Source organism: Epinephelus fuscoguttatus, linkage group LG11, assembly GCF_011397635.1.
Source record: "Epinephelus fuscoguttatus linkage group LG11, E.fuscoguttatus.final_Chr_v1".
Classification (NCBI taxonomy): domain Eukaryota; kingdom Metazoa; phylum Chordata; class Actinopteri; order Perciformes; family Serranidae; genus Epinephelus; species Epinephelus fuscoguttatus.
This window is the reverse complement of record NC_064762.1, coordinates 28,738,537-28,756,221: the sequence shown is the minus strand read 5'-3', so window position 1 is coordinate 28,756,221 and position 17,685 is coordinate 28,738,537. Positions and strand designations below refer to the sequence as shown.

At 43.6% G+C, this 17,685-nt stretch overlaps 1 protein-coding gene across 2 annotated transcripts in view; it reads right to left on the bottom strand.

Annotated features, from left to right (window-relative positions):
* ncoa1 (nuclear receptor coactivator 1) overlaps positions 1-17,685 on the bottom strand; it is a 72,280-nt gene that overhangs the window by 13,683 nt on the left and 40,912 nt on the right. For both annotated transcript variants that reach the window (XM_049589672.1, XM_049589673.1), the window contains exons 4-18: positions 14,913-15,079; positions 14,567-14,673; positions 14,291-14,468; positions 11,731-11,910; positions 9,521-9,613; positions 8,957-9,097; positions 7,154-7,301; positions 6,077-7,067; positions 5,022-5,249; positions 3,683-4,031; positions 2,961-3,143; positions 2,396-2,510; positions 2,090-2,258; positions 1,538-1,858; positions 857-958 (exon numbers count right to left, since the gene is read on the bottom strand). In XM_049589672.1, the coding sequence (XP_049445629.1) occupies positions 857-958; positions 1,538-1,858; positions 2,090-2,258; positions 2,396-2,510; positions 2,961-3,143; positions 3,683-4,031; positions 5,022-5,249; positions 6,077-7,067; positions 7,154-7,301; positions 8,957-9,097; positions 9,521-9,613; positions 11,731-11,910; positions 14,291-14,468; positions 14,567-14,673; positions 14,913-15,079 (3,472 nt within the window). The remainder of the gene's footprint in view (positions 1-856; positions 959-1,537; positions 1,859-2,089; positions 2,259-2,395; positions 2,511-2,960; positions 3,144-3,682; positions 4,032-5,021; positions 5,250-6,076; positions 7,068-7,153; positions 7,302-8,956; positions 9,098-9,520; positions 9,614-11,730; positions 11,911-14,290; positions 14,469-14,566; positions 14,674-14,912; positions 15,080-17,685) is intronic.

Sequence of the window (17,685 nt, the reverse complement as noted above, 5' to 3'; positions counted from 1 at the left end):
CACTATAATCAAGATATCAAATTTTCCATATTGTTATGTCCCTAGACTATTGAGCTCGTTATTCAAAGAGGTCGCTCATACAGAGTATCTGCAGGCTTCAGAAAGCCTGATTTTGACTTCAGTTCAATGTAAGACCAATTAGGAAATCACAGTAAAAAGGATAATATGATATGTGCCAACCCACCCACCTGCTACCACAGTTCCTTACATGATACCTTTGCGTCAAGCTTAACATGAGTTCCAAATGATTTATGTTGCCATGCCATGTTTTCAAAGTGTGTCCTCTCCTATTTCTTCTGCCTTCTCTAGTACTTTAGTACTCTAGTACTCTAGAATTCTGTGCAAAGGAAGAATACATGTGTATTTATTTGAAGGACTAGATCAGATTTTTGGGGGGTATTCTCACCACCTGATATCCAGCATTCACTGTCTTAGCTCAGGTTCAGTCTCATTCAACTCCTGAAGAAAATATCTGTCTCTTTAGCTGCTTAATGCTCCACTCTGTTCAGCAGCTATTCGCTAACCTAAAGCTTTCGTTGCTGAAAAACAGCTGCTGCTGGAAATGACGCACATGACAGTGGTGAACCATAACAACAGAATTGCAGGCTGTGGAACCAAAACAAGCTACGAGATAATGAAATGCTTTGTGGAGCTGCAAGGAGAGAGCTGATAATTATCTATGAGCAACCCTGCACATAGTTATTTGATCCATTGTAAATATAAAAGTATTGATTACAGCAGCTTGGCGTGGTTGAACTGATGTAAACTAATTATTTTGAATGTTTCCACCTCCGTAGCAAAACAGCAATGGGTGGTCGGGGTGAGCCAAGCTTCACTCGCTGCTACTGTGACTCACCTGAGAGGGCATCTGAGGTTGTTGGACCCCCTGACGAATCCCCATGTTCACATGCTGGGCTCCTCCAGGAAACGGATTCATGCCTGCCATCCTGTTCTGGAGCTGAGACGCAGAAGGAGAGAGAAAAATAAGAAGAGGTCAGTGAGGTGTTGAAGGATGAGAAGGGAGATAAGAGAGAAAAGGGAGGGCAGGATCAAACATGATAGAAACAATAAATCACATCATTAACGGAAGCAGAAAAAATATAATGAGAGGGAAGAAGAATGGAGATGAGTAGTATATTGGTGATGAGGGAGGAGAGGGAAGTGGAGAGCTCTTACTCAAAGCATTTCAATCAATATTCGGAAATGAATCAAAAAACTCGTTATGATATGGATTCAGACGAACACAGAAAGCTTCATTACACCTCTCTGCATTTGTCTTCCACATTCAGCAGCAATGAGTAAAGTGTGTGAGCACAGCAAGTGTGAAAATAACTCAAAGGTGTTTCTTCCTTTCACTTTCAGCTTATTGCTGTTGTGTTAGCAGCCCTTGCATGGTGTGAATAAATTACATACAGGACATATGTCTCACCCAACACTTGTGACTGTACACATTAAACACAATGGGTAGAAATAACTCACCCTGAACATAATCCTGATGATACAAAACAAAGATAAACCTCCACCTCTGCGTCCTCACCTGCTGTGGGCCCTGCAGCCTCTGCTGCAGCTGCAGGCGCAGCTGATTGGGTGGCAGCCTGAGCTGAGTGCCGATCCCCTGCGGTCGCGTCATGCCCGGCCTCAGCCCGACGCCCGCCGTGCTGCCGGGAAAAGCTGCTCGGGGGGCTCCGAACCCCAGGCCCTGTGGCCCCACCACTGTGGCCAGCTCTGGAGGAAACTGAGCTTGTGGAGCTGGTGTGAATTGGGAAGGGTAGGTAGGGAGTTTAGGGTCCATGGAACCTGGGGTGGCAGTGGGTTGCTGGGTCGGGAAGTTTTGAGGCAAGGGGTCAAAACAGCCACCCTGGAAGAGATGGGCAAAAATAGAGACATTAATCATGAGGTTTTTTTTTTTTGTTTGTTTGTTTTTTTTTTTTTAAATACATGGATGTTTAACATGTTCAAACCTTGACTGGAAAAAAGAATTGAGAACCTCCGATGTAGAGCCTTTCCTAACTGCACATATGCCCACTACACTCTGTATACCTCTGCACATCCGCTGCCAAGCTCTCACAGTCTTTAATCACACACATACCTGCACCAGTTTGTCGATACCCAGGGCCTTATCCAGCTCAGCCAGTTCACTCTCATCAGTCCCACTCAGGAAGGAGACGAGCTGCTCTAACAGAGCTTTCTCATCGTTGCGGCCCTCGGGGGTTGTCGGAGGGCCCAGCACTTCATCCAGCGTACAGGGCACACACTGCCTGCTCACACAGAGAAACACTGCACATCATCATCTGCACTACATGGGAGTGTTAGTGGGTTACATCAGCTTTTTATTTTGCCATTCCTCCCCCACAACTTCACAATAGAAAATGATTGTGAGTACAGCGATACTTACTCTTGTGGTGATGCCAAGGGAGCTTGTAAAGGGGTTCCAAGACCATCGAAGGACAAGGTGTCAGACAGAGCCAGAGGCTGGAACTGGGATTCTCCCACATCCATCTTGGACAGGCCTGAAACAGATTTTAACACAGTTTTATTGTAATTAAATATTATATATATTAATACTAAACTTGGACTCACAATAATTGGATTCAACAACTTGATTAAATGAATAGATAGTATACAGCACTTATGAAGCACACACAAAATCCTGCTCTTGCTGCCAAAGTTTCACCTTGTTTTAGTGATGTAGCATCGAGCTGCTCTCTTCTACAGTAAAGTGCAAAGCTATATCACCTGTGCGGTCAAATATGTAACAGAATCCAGTCTGACCACACCCCATGACAGTGAGTGCGGTCATTTCTGTAGGAGCACCGAAATTCTCAACCTTTAGAGGTCAGCTCAACAATGCTTTACCACTACAGAAGACTTAGTGTCGAGTTACTACAGACAGGGTTCCCACAGTGGTCATTTTCCAAATGCGACCTTTAAAAGCGTGTGTATTACTTTTTCTTGCATACCAGTGCTTGAACTGAATGGGTTGATAATTTCTGCCTCTGGAAAGGGGCTGCTGTCTTTCGGGGTCTGGAAGGGGTCTCCTTGGCCCTGGGTCTGTGTCTGGCTTGGAGTCGGGGGGCTGCAGAAGTCAAAGGATGACTGACTCTGGAGGTTGCAGCCGGAGGGCGGGCCGCCATCACTGAGTCCTGGGGGAAAAAGACAAGAAGACATAGAAAATAAGAAGAAACAAATAAAAAAAACAACTGCACAAACCTTTGTTGTATAGTATTGATACTCAACATTTTATAGACATAAGACATTCTGCACTGCTGTGGATGTATGCATGATTTGTCTGTTGATGCTGCAATGCCTTCTTATAGCCAGCAGGGGGCGCACGGACTAACTAATGTGTGGGTAAATGAATGAATGAATAAATAGAGAGCTCAGGATCATAGTACTACACCGGAAACTACTACTACTGATGTAATAATAATAATAATAATAATAATAATAGAAGAAGAATAATAATATAGAATGCAATAAAATTATTATAAAAAATTCAAAGAAGAACACTATTTTGTAATTTTTCGATTTTTTTGAAAAACAAAAACATATATTTCTCTTTCAACAAACAGCCATTTGAATTAAATATTGATACAGTACTCAAAAACAACAGTGTCTACAGGTTGTATGTAGGTAGCACATGTCTACACGACCCGCCCCTCCTGCTAAGCTGTAACTCTACCTCTGTTAGGAGTGCCTGGAGGCTCTCTCTTCACATTTACATTGCGGGGAGTGCTGGCCTCACCGGGCTGGAGCTGAGTGGGTGACTGCAGTTTGAGCTGGGGGGAAGGGGAGTGGAGCTGGGGCGACGGAGACTGCAACTGGGGAAGCGACTGGGGCTGGGACAGAGGGGACTGGAGCTGAGGCAAGGGGGACTGGAGTTGAGCTGGGGGCTGAGGGGCTGGAGAGTGGAGCTGGGGGCCTCCTCCAGGGGTGGATGAATCCTCGCTGCCCTGCTTGGCCCCACTCGGGCCTCTCAGGCCAGGCAGCAGCTGGGTGAGAGGGTCCATGTCAACAGGGCCACCAGACATCTGAGGGCAGGAAATGGAGAGCGGAGGAGAAACAAATGAAAAGGGTGGAAAAAAGGCAGGGTGGAAGAATGAATGGATGGTGCAGTGGCATGAAAGAGTGAAAAATTAAAGAATAATGGGTGGCAGAAAAAGAGGGTGACAGACAATCAGTGACGGAGAGATGGGGAGAGACAAAAGGTCAAAGGCCAGTGAGCTTCAAAGGCTGCAGCTGGTAGCTGAGCCTACAGTGGAGACAAAGTCCAAGAAAATAAACATTCAACATGATTTACAATGGCTGTCAGGCAACTGCCAATGCAGGAGCAAAGCTCAAGAGAGGAAAATTCCAGCACTTAATTGTGAGGTGTCCTTACTAACAAGGAGGACGTACATTTAAATCATTAGCTCAGTAGAGTTATGATTTGGGTGTCATGACAGTCGGATCGGGTAGCTGGATTGAGTCCAGTGTAGCCTGCGCCAGTTGCTGGTATTTAAAAGTCAGGTTTACCACAAATACCACTGCTGAATGCATGTTCAAACTGGTTTGTTAAAAAAAAATCTGAGGGTTTGTAAAGATCCCATAAAGATCCTGCACATCCTAACTGGTGTTTTCTGCTATTTTTGGTTGATCAGCCCTCTGCTAATCACACAGTCCGTACTCACTGAGATGAGGACTAATGTGAGGGTTTACCAGGGGTGAGCAAGGCCTTTAACTGTCTTTTAAATAATTATGACCAGGATATGTACTGAGCGAAACATTTTACAGTTGAAAAATAAACTTGACAAAGGTGAAACTGCTTCTAAATGACCTCAAAGATAGTCTTCTGTACAACAATATCGTGACTTATCTGCAGACAAAACAAACAGATGCATATCTGATGAGTCAATGCATTTTCTGTTCTCTAAACTTCCTCAATGCCAACACAAAAACACTCTACCAGGAAAATTCTTTGGAGGTCAAACCTCTGAGCTAGCTGACGTTAATACATATCTCAACATCATTAACAACTGTACCGTGGAGTCTCGGCTGTCTCTGCGGCTGTCTCGACGGTTCTCTCCGATGGGGCTCGATTTTGGGCTGATGCACGCCGAACTGCTGCAAACTCCTGCAGGTTTGGATGCACCTCCTGCTGCAGCGGCAGACCCCGAACACGGCACTCCATCCACGCTGGCTCTCTTCTCCACTTTTACTCTAACCGTCTGCAGGCTGAGAGCAGATGGAGGTGGCAGGTCCCCCAGGTCCTTCAGAGACAAAGTGTGTTTCCGTTAGTGTTTTTTCCAGGCGTCACGACTCAAGAGGACAAATAATGTGGAGTTCACAGGGCAGACTAAAATGCCGATGTGTAATTTATTAGGGATCTACATATTTGCATTCACATTGATCAAGGCTAACAAAATTTATACATGTATTTACTTCATAGCTCTGTAATTTTAGGGTGAATGGCAATACACAATATATGTATATCTGGGCATAAGCGGGAAAAATGTTCAGTAGAAAGTCAGAGCCATATGTTAGAGGTAACAAGCACTTTCATTACAACAGACTGATCTTAAATTAATTGCAAAAGCCGGGGTTTTCTTTCCTGTTCAAAAATATACAGCTGAAAAACATGTAAATGAAAAATGATACAGCTAAAATAAATAGCAGGGCTGTGTGTTAACTTCTTTTGCACATTGCACTGGTGCTGAAGAACTTAAAAGTTTTGTAGCAAAGGACACAAAATGGTAGTATAAAAGTATCACGCATGTCCATTTTAGTTTGAGAGTATTTTAACTTTGAGTTGAGGGAGTTTAAAGCGTAATTTTCTATGATATATAGGCCAACGTCGCACCGTACAGCAGGAAAACAAGTGTGTAGGGGCGGGGTTGTGCTGAGAGTGCAAGAGAGGAGAGATGCAAACCGGCTAGGCTTTATTGACGAGACTAGTTATGTCACGTAACATCAAACTACATCGAAACAAACGGTATTTTCTCGTCCAATATCTCATTTCAGATCATTTAGAAAATAAGCACACACAAATGGAATGCAAAGAAAATAATAAAATGTAAGGGGCACATTGAATCGTCACCTTTTCGTCTGTGTCCAGGAGAAATCGGAGGAGTTGGTGGTCCTGTGGCTCTCTGGAGCTGGAGCCTGAGCCGGAGCCGGACTTTGGAGGTGCTGCGGTCAGAGCCGGACTGGCAGGCGGCTCTTTCTTGATCTCAATGTCATTTTTGTTTAGTCCTTCCTCACTGGTGGTGGAGGTGTCATTGGGACTGGTGTCCTGCAGCAGCCGGTGCAGAATCTTGTGTCGTTCCGTTAGAGTACTGTGTGAGGCAGGGCACTGAGGGGCGGGAGGAGGGTTCGGAGGATGAGGTGATGAGGTGCAGTGGATTCTGTTGTTGTTGGATTCAGCTCCCGTCCCATTGCTATCCAGGAGCTGACTGAGTCTGGGGTTACCCAGCTGGGAGGCAGAAGGAAGGGGGGCTTTACCAGAGTCCTCTCCCCCCCCTTCTCCTTCTTTTGCAGATGGAGGCCGAGTAGAGGAGCCGGTGGGTGTACTGGCTTGTCTCTGAAGGACAGGAGAGGACAGGGAGAAGGACCCCGTCGACCCACCGCTGGCGCCACTACTACCATCGCCGCCGGACTGCTGCCTGTTGAGGCTGCCTCCACTACTTAGCTCCCCGGCTGGGGAGTGGAGGCCTGGTGTGGAAGGAGAGAAGGGGTTCCCCGGTACCCGAGGACTTCCCCCTAACCCAGGACTGGCCCGTGGCATCCTGGGCGACATAAAAGAGGTAGGGGTGGCTGTGAGTGGGCTGCTCAAAGGAGAGGGGCTGTTGACCTGCTGGGGACAGGTCCGATTGGGCGTCAGGTAGCCTGTGGGTGTGGCTGGATTATGTCCGTGGGGGGAGGTGTTGGTGTTGTTGGGGTGAAGGCCCGAGGAGGCGAGGCCTGAGCCTTGGGTCCAGTTGCTGCCGGGAGGAAGGGAAGGGGAGCGGGAGGGAGTTTGGGCAAGGCTGCCGAGGGTCGGTGGAAGGCTGGGGTTAGTGTTTTCCTGAGAGCTAGCAGTGTTGTGTTCCCTGGAGAGACGGAGGAACACACAAGGTGTTAACTCAAGAAAACAAGAGGCTGAACAAAAAGTCCTGGGAAAAAAAGAGGATCATACCTGTCAATAGTGTGAATGCCCATAATGAAGGGCTGTACGTCAGGGTTGGGGGGGCAGCAGAACTTGCAGCGGGTCTGAGCGCTGAGCGGGGTGCCATCACTTAACGTGAAATGGTACAACGGGCTGATGGCGGTGCCGTGGGTCATCACTAATGGAGATATCAACACACACAGGGCAAGAGAAAGAGGCAAACATAGGGTTTAGACTTTGGTCTCATGTCTTGTTTGTTTTCTGATGTATCCAGGCTTTAAGAGCTCTGACCCCCTGAAGGCCTAAATCATACTGCTGCATCAAGGAGTTGCAGCAGCTGCGAGTGATTTAAATGTTGGGATAATACAACACTGATCTGTCCCTTTATCCTTTTAACTGCATGTGCTTATTTTATACATGTTAAACATGTTGTTATTGGCTCACAATCTTGTAACGTGGAGTAATAAAAAGAAGATTAGCACTTGAAACTGCTCATCATGACCTACTGTAGATGAGGGAAAGCTAATTCTTCCAGCAACAGACAGAGACAAGAAATGTGTTGGAAAAGAAGGTCATCAATGCTCTACCACTTTGCTGAACTTTGGTTTAGATTTGCTGGATCCATAATCTCGCACAGCCAGACCTTTGTGCTAGAGAAAGCTGTGTTAATTCCATTTTGCAGAGGGCTCGTTGCATGAGTAAAGTATACGCTCAATCGAAAAATACAAAATGCAAATCTCCTTCAAAACTATCAAAGGCACACTGTAGGGTATGTGCAAAAATTAAAAAGCTTTTACTGTACAAGGTAATATGAATTAAAAAGACACACAGATCAATACCAGGGTCACTGTCTGCTGTAGCTTGTGTATGCTTCTTGTTGTTTGTATTTCTTTAAACCAATCACAATCTTCTTGGGCGGTGCTAATCTCAGGATGCACTAACTACTCTCTTGCAAAATCGCAACGGGAGGGAACTAGTTTTGTTGGAATATTTGCACATTAGGAGGTATTAAAATGGCTAAAGCCCCGCAAAAGAAAACACTACATAAATCATTAAAAAACCTTTTTAGAGTGTGGGTTGCTAGCTCGCAGGTTGTTGTTGTTTCGCAGTGCTTAAACTAAGTGTGGACATTAGGAGGAGAATTACATCAAAAATAGGCAGCAAATGGCGGGTGTATACCAGCAGTCTATATCCTGTGAGTCAGACTACATGTGACATGATGTACAACATGTAAAAACAGCAGGTTTAGAACACAGGATTTTGATATCAGCTGGAGTTCAGCTGCTGGGTTTTAGACTTCAAGGAAGACAAAGATCAATCTTAAGGTGTAGTGAACAGTGTCTTGATATGGTCCTGGTTTTAGCAGAAGGAATTTGTCTGCTTCTAAGTAAAACTCAAACAACAGTCAATTAAACTATGAGTCAATCGACCATCAGCAACTATTTTGATATTTCTTTTTTCACTAAAGTAATTAATTTGATGGTTACAGCGTCTGAAGTGTGAGTGGACACTGGGAAACTGTGTTGAGCATTTTTACTCTCTCTTTCCTAACGTTTCATAGGACAAATCAATCCATCAATCGATTCATTGATAGTGGCAGCCCTTGACTAAAGCTCTGTCTATTCCACTTACCGCTACATAAATCTGCATACACAACAGAACGACATGCTTCCACGACACATCTCCTGTATGTATAAACAGTGATTAAAATGTAGTATTCAGTCTGATTGATCATAATGGTACGGGAGTAGTGCAGGAACGTTGACAAAGCTTACAGAGAGCGTATCAATGATTTCTGGGAGTGAAGCTGAAAAATCAATCGTGGCTACTCACCCTCATGCAGCAGCTTCTTGGCGTGGGAGGGCTCTTTGCCCTGCGGCTGAAAGAAAGCGTAGATGCACTTCCTGACCAGGTCCTCCCAGCCAGGCCGGCCTGTTGCTCGCAAAGCACTAGTTTCTATGGAGATGATCTTCCCTGAAGGAGAGCAGCACATACACACACACAAGATCAGTCTACACAGAACTCAACATTTGCAGTAGCCTCCACACCTTCAGGGTTCACACTGTGACCCCCATGAAAATTTGTTTTCCATTTGGAACATTTCCTAAAACGCTCTTAAATCCTTTTTCTTTTTCCCAAGCCCACCTGAACATTCATGCATCAGTTTAATATGAATTAATAAAATACACAGTGTTTTAAATATGATAAAAGTATCCATGTGGATACTTTCTGATACTTTCCTGTAATATATGATCAATTTCTCTGGCTGTACCAATGTGGAGTACAGCTGTCAGAATGCCATAAATTTTGTGACTTTTAGAAATTTTATATTGCACCTGTGTGTGTGTGTGTGTGTGTGTGTGTGTGTGTGTGTGTGTTTGTGTGTGTTTGTTTTACCAGTGGGGTCCTGCTTGGTGATGAAAGACTCAGTGCTGAAAGGCTGGGCGCGAGGTATCCGACAGGCAATACAGATCAGGCAGCTCTGCAGGTCTGAGGAAAGACAGGCCACAAGTGGTGAGGTTTGTGTGTGTGTGTGTGTGTGTGGTACTGTATGCCAAAGAGTAAAAAAGGTAAGAATAAGATAGATGTGGATGTTGTGTTCAACAAGTGTCGAAACTGCCACAGAAAGATTTTTCTAAAATCGCCCTCATATAGGATGCATTCACACTGGTGCTATTTGGTCCGCTTTAAACGAACTCTGGACCGCTTCCACGGATAGTTCGGTTTGTTTGGAGTGGTGTGAAGGCTCTGTTGCAGAACAATGGAGCGAATCCTGGGCGGCTTGAAAACTGGGGGTCTCGGTTCACTTGCAAGTGAACCCTGGTGCAGTTCGCTTGCAAACGGACCATTCAGTGAACCAAAGAAAGGACTTGACGTAGAGCGTGCCAGTGCATTTTGGGTAGAAAAAAACAAAACAAACAAAGCTAACAACGCGAACCGGGAGAAGCAGTTTTTGGTCCTGGCCAATCGATGAGCCAGGTTTTCTTCTTCCTCATGCTTTTTTCTTCCTGGTCAATAGTCGTTTCAGGCAATACTGCCCCCAAACTGCAGCTGCTGTAACTGCGTGACGTTGTCCAGCAATTTAGTCCGCTTTAAAAAGTGCAGTGTGAAAGTGAACAGAACCACATGAAGGTGGAAAATTTTTCGGCAATCCCCGCCCAATTGAATCGAGTCATCCAGACTATCCTGGTAAATGCGCCCATACATGCCGGGGTTAAAAAACACTTGACGACCTGTCAAAACTCAGAAATCAGATCATTAATTTGGTTTGATGTTGGGATGCCATGATGAGGAAATTTTCCACTGCTTGATGAACTTGTGATTACACTGATTACACCACACAAGAAAAAACGTTGATGACGCTCAGTATCTGTCAAGCAGTATAATAAGCTACTGCTAATGCAGACAGAACACTTCATTCTGCTACACCTTCACATTGAAAACATTTAAATGGGAAATCACAGGTTGACTTTCATATGAAGTAGTCACAGGAAATGCAAAAATGCCTCTACAAAACCAGACAACGGGCATTTTGGCATTTGCTGACAGCGGATCAGTCTGAAATACTGCAGGTAAGCTATGGAACAAAAAGGAGGAGCAGATAAAGTGAACTGTTGGATGAAAACCTGCAGGCGACAGGCTGCACACCTACGACTTTTTGGTGACGTAAACAACTCCTTTTCCCTCAACAGGTTTTCCATTAGCACTGGATTTATATTTGGAATATTGCCAAGGAGGCGCATTTGCTTTCGCTTTGACAGCAAATCCTTCTTCATTGCTTTGTCGGTCAACTCGACAAGTGATAAGTGAGATCTGACTCCTGTTACCCTCTGCTGCTGTACGTAGCAGTTTATGAATATTGTAGAATCCGCTGAACGATTAAGAACTGATAAAAACAAAACAAACCAATACAAAAAAAAGCAGTGTAAATGTGAAGATGTAACAGCCAATCAAAGCCTGGAAATGCCAAGTCAGCTGCCAGTCATTCTGATGCAAACAACAGATATCTGGACTTCAGACTGACAAAAAAAGAAAGACGTAGGATAGTGTGAGCAAAATTCTACTATCCACCGGGGCCAGTTCTTATGAAAATGAGTAAAGGCAGGCAGAGCTCAACAGCAAACTAAATCATACAGTTTTATCAAGGCCACTGCACCAACAACCCTGAAAATCATGAAAATCTCCTGCAAGAATCTGGTCACTGTCCAGCTGGTCAGATAGTGGACACTGTTGATAGTAGAGCACTGGAACCTTATTAAAATCAGTGTGTCCTAACATGTAGTTTATCATGTCAAGAAAAAAATTAGATTAGAAAAACTCCGCAGGAGGAATATATATCAACTATTTCTTAAACTGGATGAACTCCTGGCACAAGAATATCTATCTTTTGTGGTTTAAGTACACTCTATTTACTCTAGATTTTTTTTTAAATAATAGTAAGAAAAGCCTTTACAGACATAAAGATAAAATAAAGATGAAAAAAGATGTTATATAATAATAAGTTGTCCTTGCTTAAATCCTCAGTATTAATTGGCTTTATCATCAGTACAATCTATTGACTGTGCACTCGTGTGTGTGTGTGTGTGTGTGTGTTTGCTTGCACGTACCCTCTCCCTCCTCCTGCATGGTCCGTGGTTGGGACACAGTGAAACACTGCATGATCTCATATTGCTGCCGAGCCTCCGGATTTTCTGAATCCAGCTCATCCGGTGGCCTCTTCAGCATGCGACAGTTAAAGGTGTGGCTGTTCCTTCGGCCAGGTTCCTGTGGCCACGGCACACCGTTCACTGAACAAAGAGGAAAACAAACACACAGTTCAGTATTGATGAGGACAATTAACTCTTGTTGTTGTTAAGAGGACAAAATAAATACAGTACATCCCTTGGGAAAATGTTAAAGGTACCCTGTGGAGTTTTTCAAGACTAGTAAAGCTATATGTTGTGTTTTTATTAGTAAGTGTGTACAAAAGCATGTGGGTGATGCAATACACATTCCTGTCAATGTGCCAACAAAAGCAGCAGTGTGCCAGTAAAGGAGGGGAAGAAGACTACTAGCAAGAAAACATAAATACAGGTATCAAAATTAAAAAATAAATAAATAAATTGAATATATAATTGAGTCTTTATTCATTCATTTATTGAGATACCTCGATACTAATCAAGTAGACAAAACCACAGTCAACAAAAATTTTAGTTCTGTTATACAACTTATTTTAGTGCTGGACACATTTGTAATTTAAATCATATTCCCACAGACATTGTTACTTCTTTGACACTTCTTGTTCTTTTCTTTGATTTGACAGAATAAATCTGTTGGAAATTCACTTTTCACCTCAATTATCTGTTTGCACTAGAATCTTTAACCCTGTCTACATCTGGTATGAACACGCGTCTTGTCTGATCCAATCCAATGGATCTGATCCGATGGACATTGCTAAATAAAACTGTGAACGACCACCAAGACGCATTGTAATCCAATTGCTAAAGCCACCTATTGAGGTGGTCCAGGATGCCTTCGACCACACATCTTTCGTAGTTTAAAAGATCATGCGTCCTGATGTATCCCCGACAAGGACTATGTCATCAATACAGGATGTGGTGGTTGTTTTGATGACAACCCGCCAACGCTCTATGACTTGCCAATTTTACGATTAGTTGGATGAAATGTTACGTGACCATCCATCCTTTTGCTCTTTGAAAGGACGCATTTTGAATTCTGCTTACAGCCGAATCGCCAGCTCTACCTACACAACTGCACAACAGCACGCTAACAAGCAGCTAGCGAGAGAGTTGATGTTGTAACTTTGCACAGGGCCCTTTGACCTCAGGCGTAAGTGACACAGGTTCACAGCTCCAGCTTTTAGTACCAGATCTGTGTGCTAGGTACCCCAATAGAAGGGGGACCAAAAATGGGGACATTACGGAACGGTTCTACTGGTACCATCCACAACTTTTCACAGTGGAAATGGAAAAAAGCGTACAGAACTGAATTGTACCGTACTGCTCGGAGGAAACAGGGATTTAGTTACCTGTATTCAGTTACTCCCCAACCCTTCTCACAAACATATCTGCAATTTATAAGAGGCAATAAGCTATGAAATATAACGCTGTGTCTAAATAATGTTCCCAATGGCTTTTGTTACACGGGTACCTGATTCCCAGTATGACTCTTTGAAACTATCTTTTTGTGCCACAGAGCACAGCCCAACGGAGGTCCTGCCAAATCTCCTCTTGTCTCATTTAATGTTTTTTTTTCCCCAAGGCTGCTGGAAGATGCCAATCTTGTTGGGTGAGTAATCACTCCTGGCTCCAAATGAATGCAGCAGAGATGTGCAGATGCTACACACCATATAATGAATATATATTTCCTCAGTTTGTCCAATTGTCACATTAAATTTCTTTCCTTTCGGGGTTGTTATAGCACCCTAAAATCACACCCACGTGTACTGTTAGTAGGAATATTAAGTGTGGCTAAAATGTAATTTGTATTTAGTTTCTCTGTGAGAGTGGGTTTTAAAGATCTCCGTTTCCAAGGAGAAAAGAGAGCTGTTGTGGCTGGCACAAAAATGAAAAGCGATGACAGGATCAGAACAGAAAATACGACAGTTCAACCTTGTTGCCTTCTGGACTCTGTTATCTTTTGTCCTGAAACAACCCGCTTCAGGCCCCCTGCATTTTCATTATGCTCTCTTCTCAAGGTTGTAGCTAAAAATTTAAATAACATCATCACACAGGAGAAAGACGCTGTTTCACTCTTCCATCGCTTGTCAAACTCACCCACACACACTCTCTACTCTGACTTTACTGCTTCCTCGTTCTCCTAGCACATTCTGAAGCTTTGTGAAGAACACTTAAAAGTGTGTTAATTCAAAATTTCCATAGTTTGTCATCCTGCCTTTCTTTGTGCCTCTTTAAATGTGCTTCAGCCACAGTATTTTCCATCAATAAACCAAGTTAATTATCTGTATTAAGCACTGTATTCTGATTCTGCTGCCAAAACCCATCCCCTTAATGGGTTTCATTGGCATGGAAACTGTCAAATTTGAGGATACTGAAAAGGCAATTACCAAATATCTTTCAAAAAATACAAACTACTGGCATCCTAAACCCAGGATATAAATCGTAAGACAGCAGATGCATGCACACTCAAGAGTCCAGGCTCACTCACCGAGGCTTTTGGGCAGCAGATTGCGAACAAATTCATTGTGGTCTCCCACATGGAGGATGCTGTAGACGCTTGAGGTCATCAGCTCGCCCTGGGTGTACCCAAGGTAACTCGTCACGTTCTCAGAAACAAAGACGATGCGGCCCTCCCGGTTGACGACGAAGAAAAACCCATCGAGGGCCTGAAGGAGGAGGAGAGGAAAGTCAGATTGTGTGTACTGAGCTGGAGTAAAAATCCCAAAGTGGTGGTGGGAAAGAAATAAGTGATTGAGTTGTTTACCTCTAGCAGCATGGGCCCCAGTGCCTCTTTCTCCACCAGCCCCTGGCTACTGGAGGAGATGTCGCTCTTCTGCACCTCATCATCGGGAGACAGAAGAGCCGCTTTCTCTGTTGGGAGGAAACAAACACCACAAATCTGAATACACAGACGTAGAAACTTCCTGTAGAACTTAAATTTTTTTGAGATTGCAGACAAATAATATATTTGTGAAAAATGTCACACAAAAGATCTAATGCGTGCAAACTTCTTCATAGCAGAGAATTTGGTTAAGCCTCTCACAGATCAATCCAGTGTGTGTGTGTGTGTGTGTGTGTGTGTGTGTGTGTGTGTGTGTGTGTTCTCTCACCCTGCTCACGCCGTTTCATCTGCTGGATTTGGTCCACGGTGCTCTTGAGGATGTGGCACTTGTCAGGCTTGACACTGAGACTGGCAATGTCGCCCATGTTGGATGACAGCAGCTCAGCCAGCTCCTCGATGTAGCGGCACTCCAGCTCCCGTCTCCGCTTCTCCACACTGCGGAGGAACACACTTTAAGGTTTCAGATATGTAATCACTCACATGTGGTCCTTTAAAAAAAAAAGTTACACAAAGGAAGTAAGTTGTGATTCAACCTTTTAGGGCTGCAACTGATTTCCCTCCCCCAGCACTGATAATTTTGCTGTTATTTTCTCAATGAATCCTTTGGGCTTGATTAAAGAATTGTGACCAACATACTGTATGTTCTCAGTGAACAATTTATCAGCTAAAAAAAAACTGAGTGTTTCTGCCAACAGTCTATAACAATGTAATGGCGACAGTGTTCTTGAATTGACATTTTTTCTTACTTATCAGCCGACCTAAACACTTACATACCTGCAATAGGCTAAAAACAGCTGATGCATCAGCCCAGCAGATGTGTTTGTCAAGCTCTAGTTGGATGGATAAAACAACAGGTTTGAGGACGTTAAGTTGAGCTCTGAGGACTTGTGATTATGGCTTGGGCAATTTTTGTTCATAGCTAACATTCTATAGCAGAGATGGACCAATCAACTTTTCTTCCAATCCAATTGAGATACCCAAATCTGAATACCTGCCAATACCTGTACTAAGAGCACTGTGAGTGACTCTCACTGTTTGCTTAAAGAGGCCTGGAGGCCATCACTGTGATAGCATCAACGCCAGGCCATAAGGTGGTTAAATGTTGTTCATAAGCCCTACAGTTGGACTCTCCTCAATCTGTGAACTCATATGATGACGATACACCTCACAAGGCAACTGACAGTATTTCGGGAGATCTGGTGTAGCCAGTGGATATCCGGGCCGAGACTTCCTCTTGCAACGGGCATTTTCGGCTAATCTCTGTTAAGAGATATCTGCACATGACTTCAGATACTTAAAAAAAAAAAAAAAGAAAGATATTTTTTGGGCGTTTTAGCCTTTAATTGATAGGACAGCTTCAGCATGGGGGGGGGAGAGAGAGAGGGAAGGACATGCACCAAAGGGCCACAGGCTGGAGTCGAACCCGGGCTACTGCGGCAACAGCCTTGTACATGGGGCGTCTGCTCTACCACTAAGCCACCGACGCCCCACTTCAGATACATTTTTAAAGAAGCTGATGTAAAGATGCCAATGTAGTTAATTAGTTTCTTTTCAGTTGTCCCAACACATCTGAGGGACATTCTACATACACATTTAAACTGTGAATGGGCAGGAATAGACAAGCTATTGTTCATTTGATTTGGGTGTGATAGCACAATGGTCTTGTCAGGTGGTAAACAACACCTTGCCTGCATGCCCGCTTGGATTCACAGGGACTCAATAGATAGGCGGACAAGTTTAGCAGTGACTCATGTAGATGAAGATTTCACTTGTTTGCATCTATGTGTTGTGTCTCGTGCCCAGGGGACTGGGTTTTTGGGTGATGTTCTAATTTGGGATATCTCTTAAAGTATTGTCTTTTTGTTTGGTTAATGTTTGTGTTCATATTTGGTTGATATTTATTCATTAAGCTGTTAGATGATGGTTGGGTAACGAAAATAAAATAACTGATTAAATCAATTATTCATCCTTCAAGCACTCCAGGAGTAAATGGCAGGTACTCCATCATGTATACCCAAAATCAGTTTATGGAATCTGAAGTGGTTCGTGGATCAGTAAAGTCAGTCCGATATCTGATGAGTAAATTACGTCAGTATCAGAACCCAATACAAATATTGGATCAAATTGGTCAGACTATTTTCTTGATAAAATTAATGATAAATTAATTGAGAAAATATGTAATTGCAACCTTGATCTTTACTTGACTACATGATGCTCCTCTTTCAGTCTTAATATGATGCTGTTTACTTTAAACTAAAATTAATTAAAAGGTTAAACATTTAAACTTCTGATCACAAGACACAGCTTCATAAAAGTGAACAACTGGAACTTGTTTTTTTCCCCAAACAACAGGTGGTTTAAATTATCAGTGTCAGAGCCGGGAAATGTGTAAGTAACATCACAATGTGCTGTATAAGTGCAGTGGTTTTTCACCCAGCTGCCTGTAATTTGTTCCCGTAATATGTAAACAAGAAAGTTGCCAGTCATTGACACAAACATTGAAAAGCAACTTAAATTGGCCTTTACCTTGAGCCTCTTCAGACTCTCCGCTTAGCCTTGTGCTTAACCTTATTCTCCAGTTTCAATAATATACTTTCAAACCGACGAGTTACAGTAAGGTATGTGGTAAACATGAAAAAAGGAATGTGTGTATATGCGAGTAACTGTGTGTGTGTGTGTGTGTGTGTGTGTGTGTGAGACGACAACAGCAAAAGTAGGTCAGTGCATTGGCCAGCCAGAACACACAGGCGTGGTGACCGAGGGAGGGAGGGGTGAGGAGGGGGAGGACGCTGCTGTGTGAATGCGCAGGTCAGTGGCTGCGTGTAGTTGCTGTAGAAATGCTAGTTGGGCTGTTACATCAGCTTACATCAGCTATCTGGCCTTATAGACGCACGCACAGTACACAGAGTACATTCATGCCTTCACCACTGCATGACCTACCTTAAACCTGACCCCAACCTAAGCCGCATCTAACTTTAACTCTGAATCATGGTCTTAATAGAATTTTATAGATCAGAGGATTTTATTTAAGTCAGATCCTT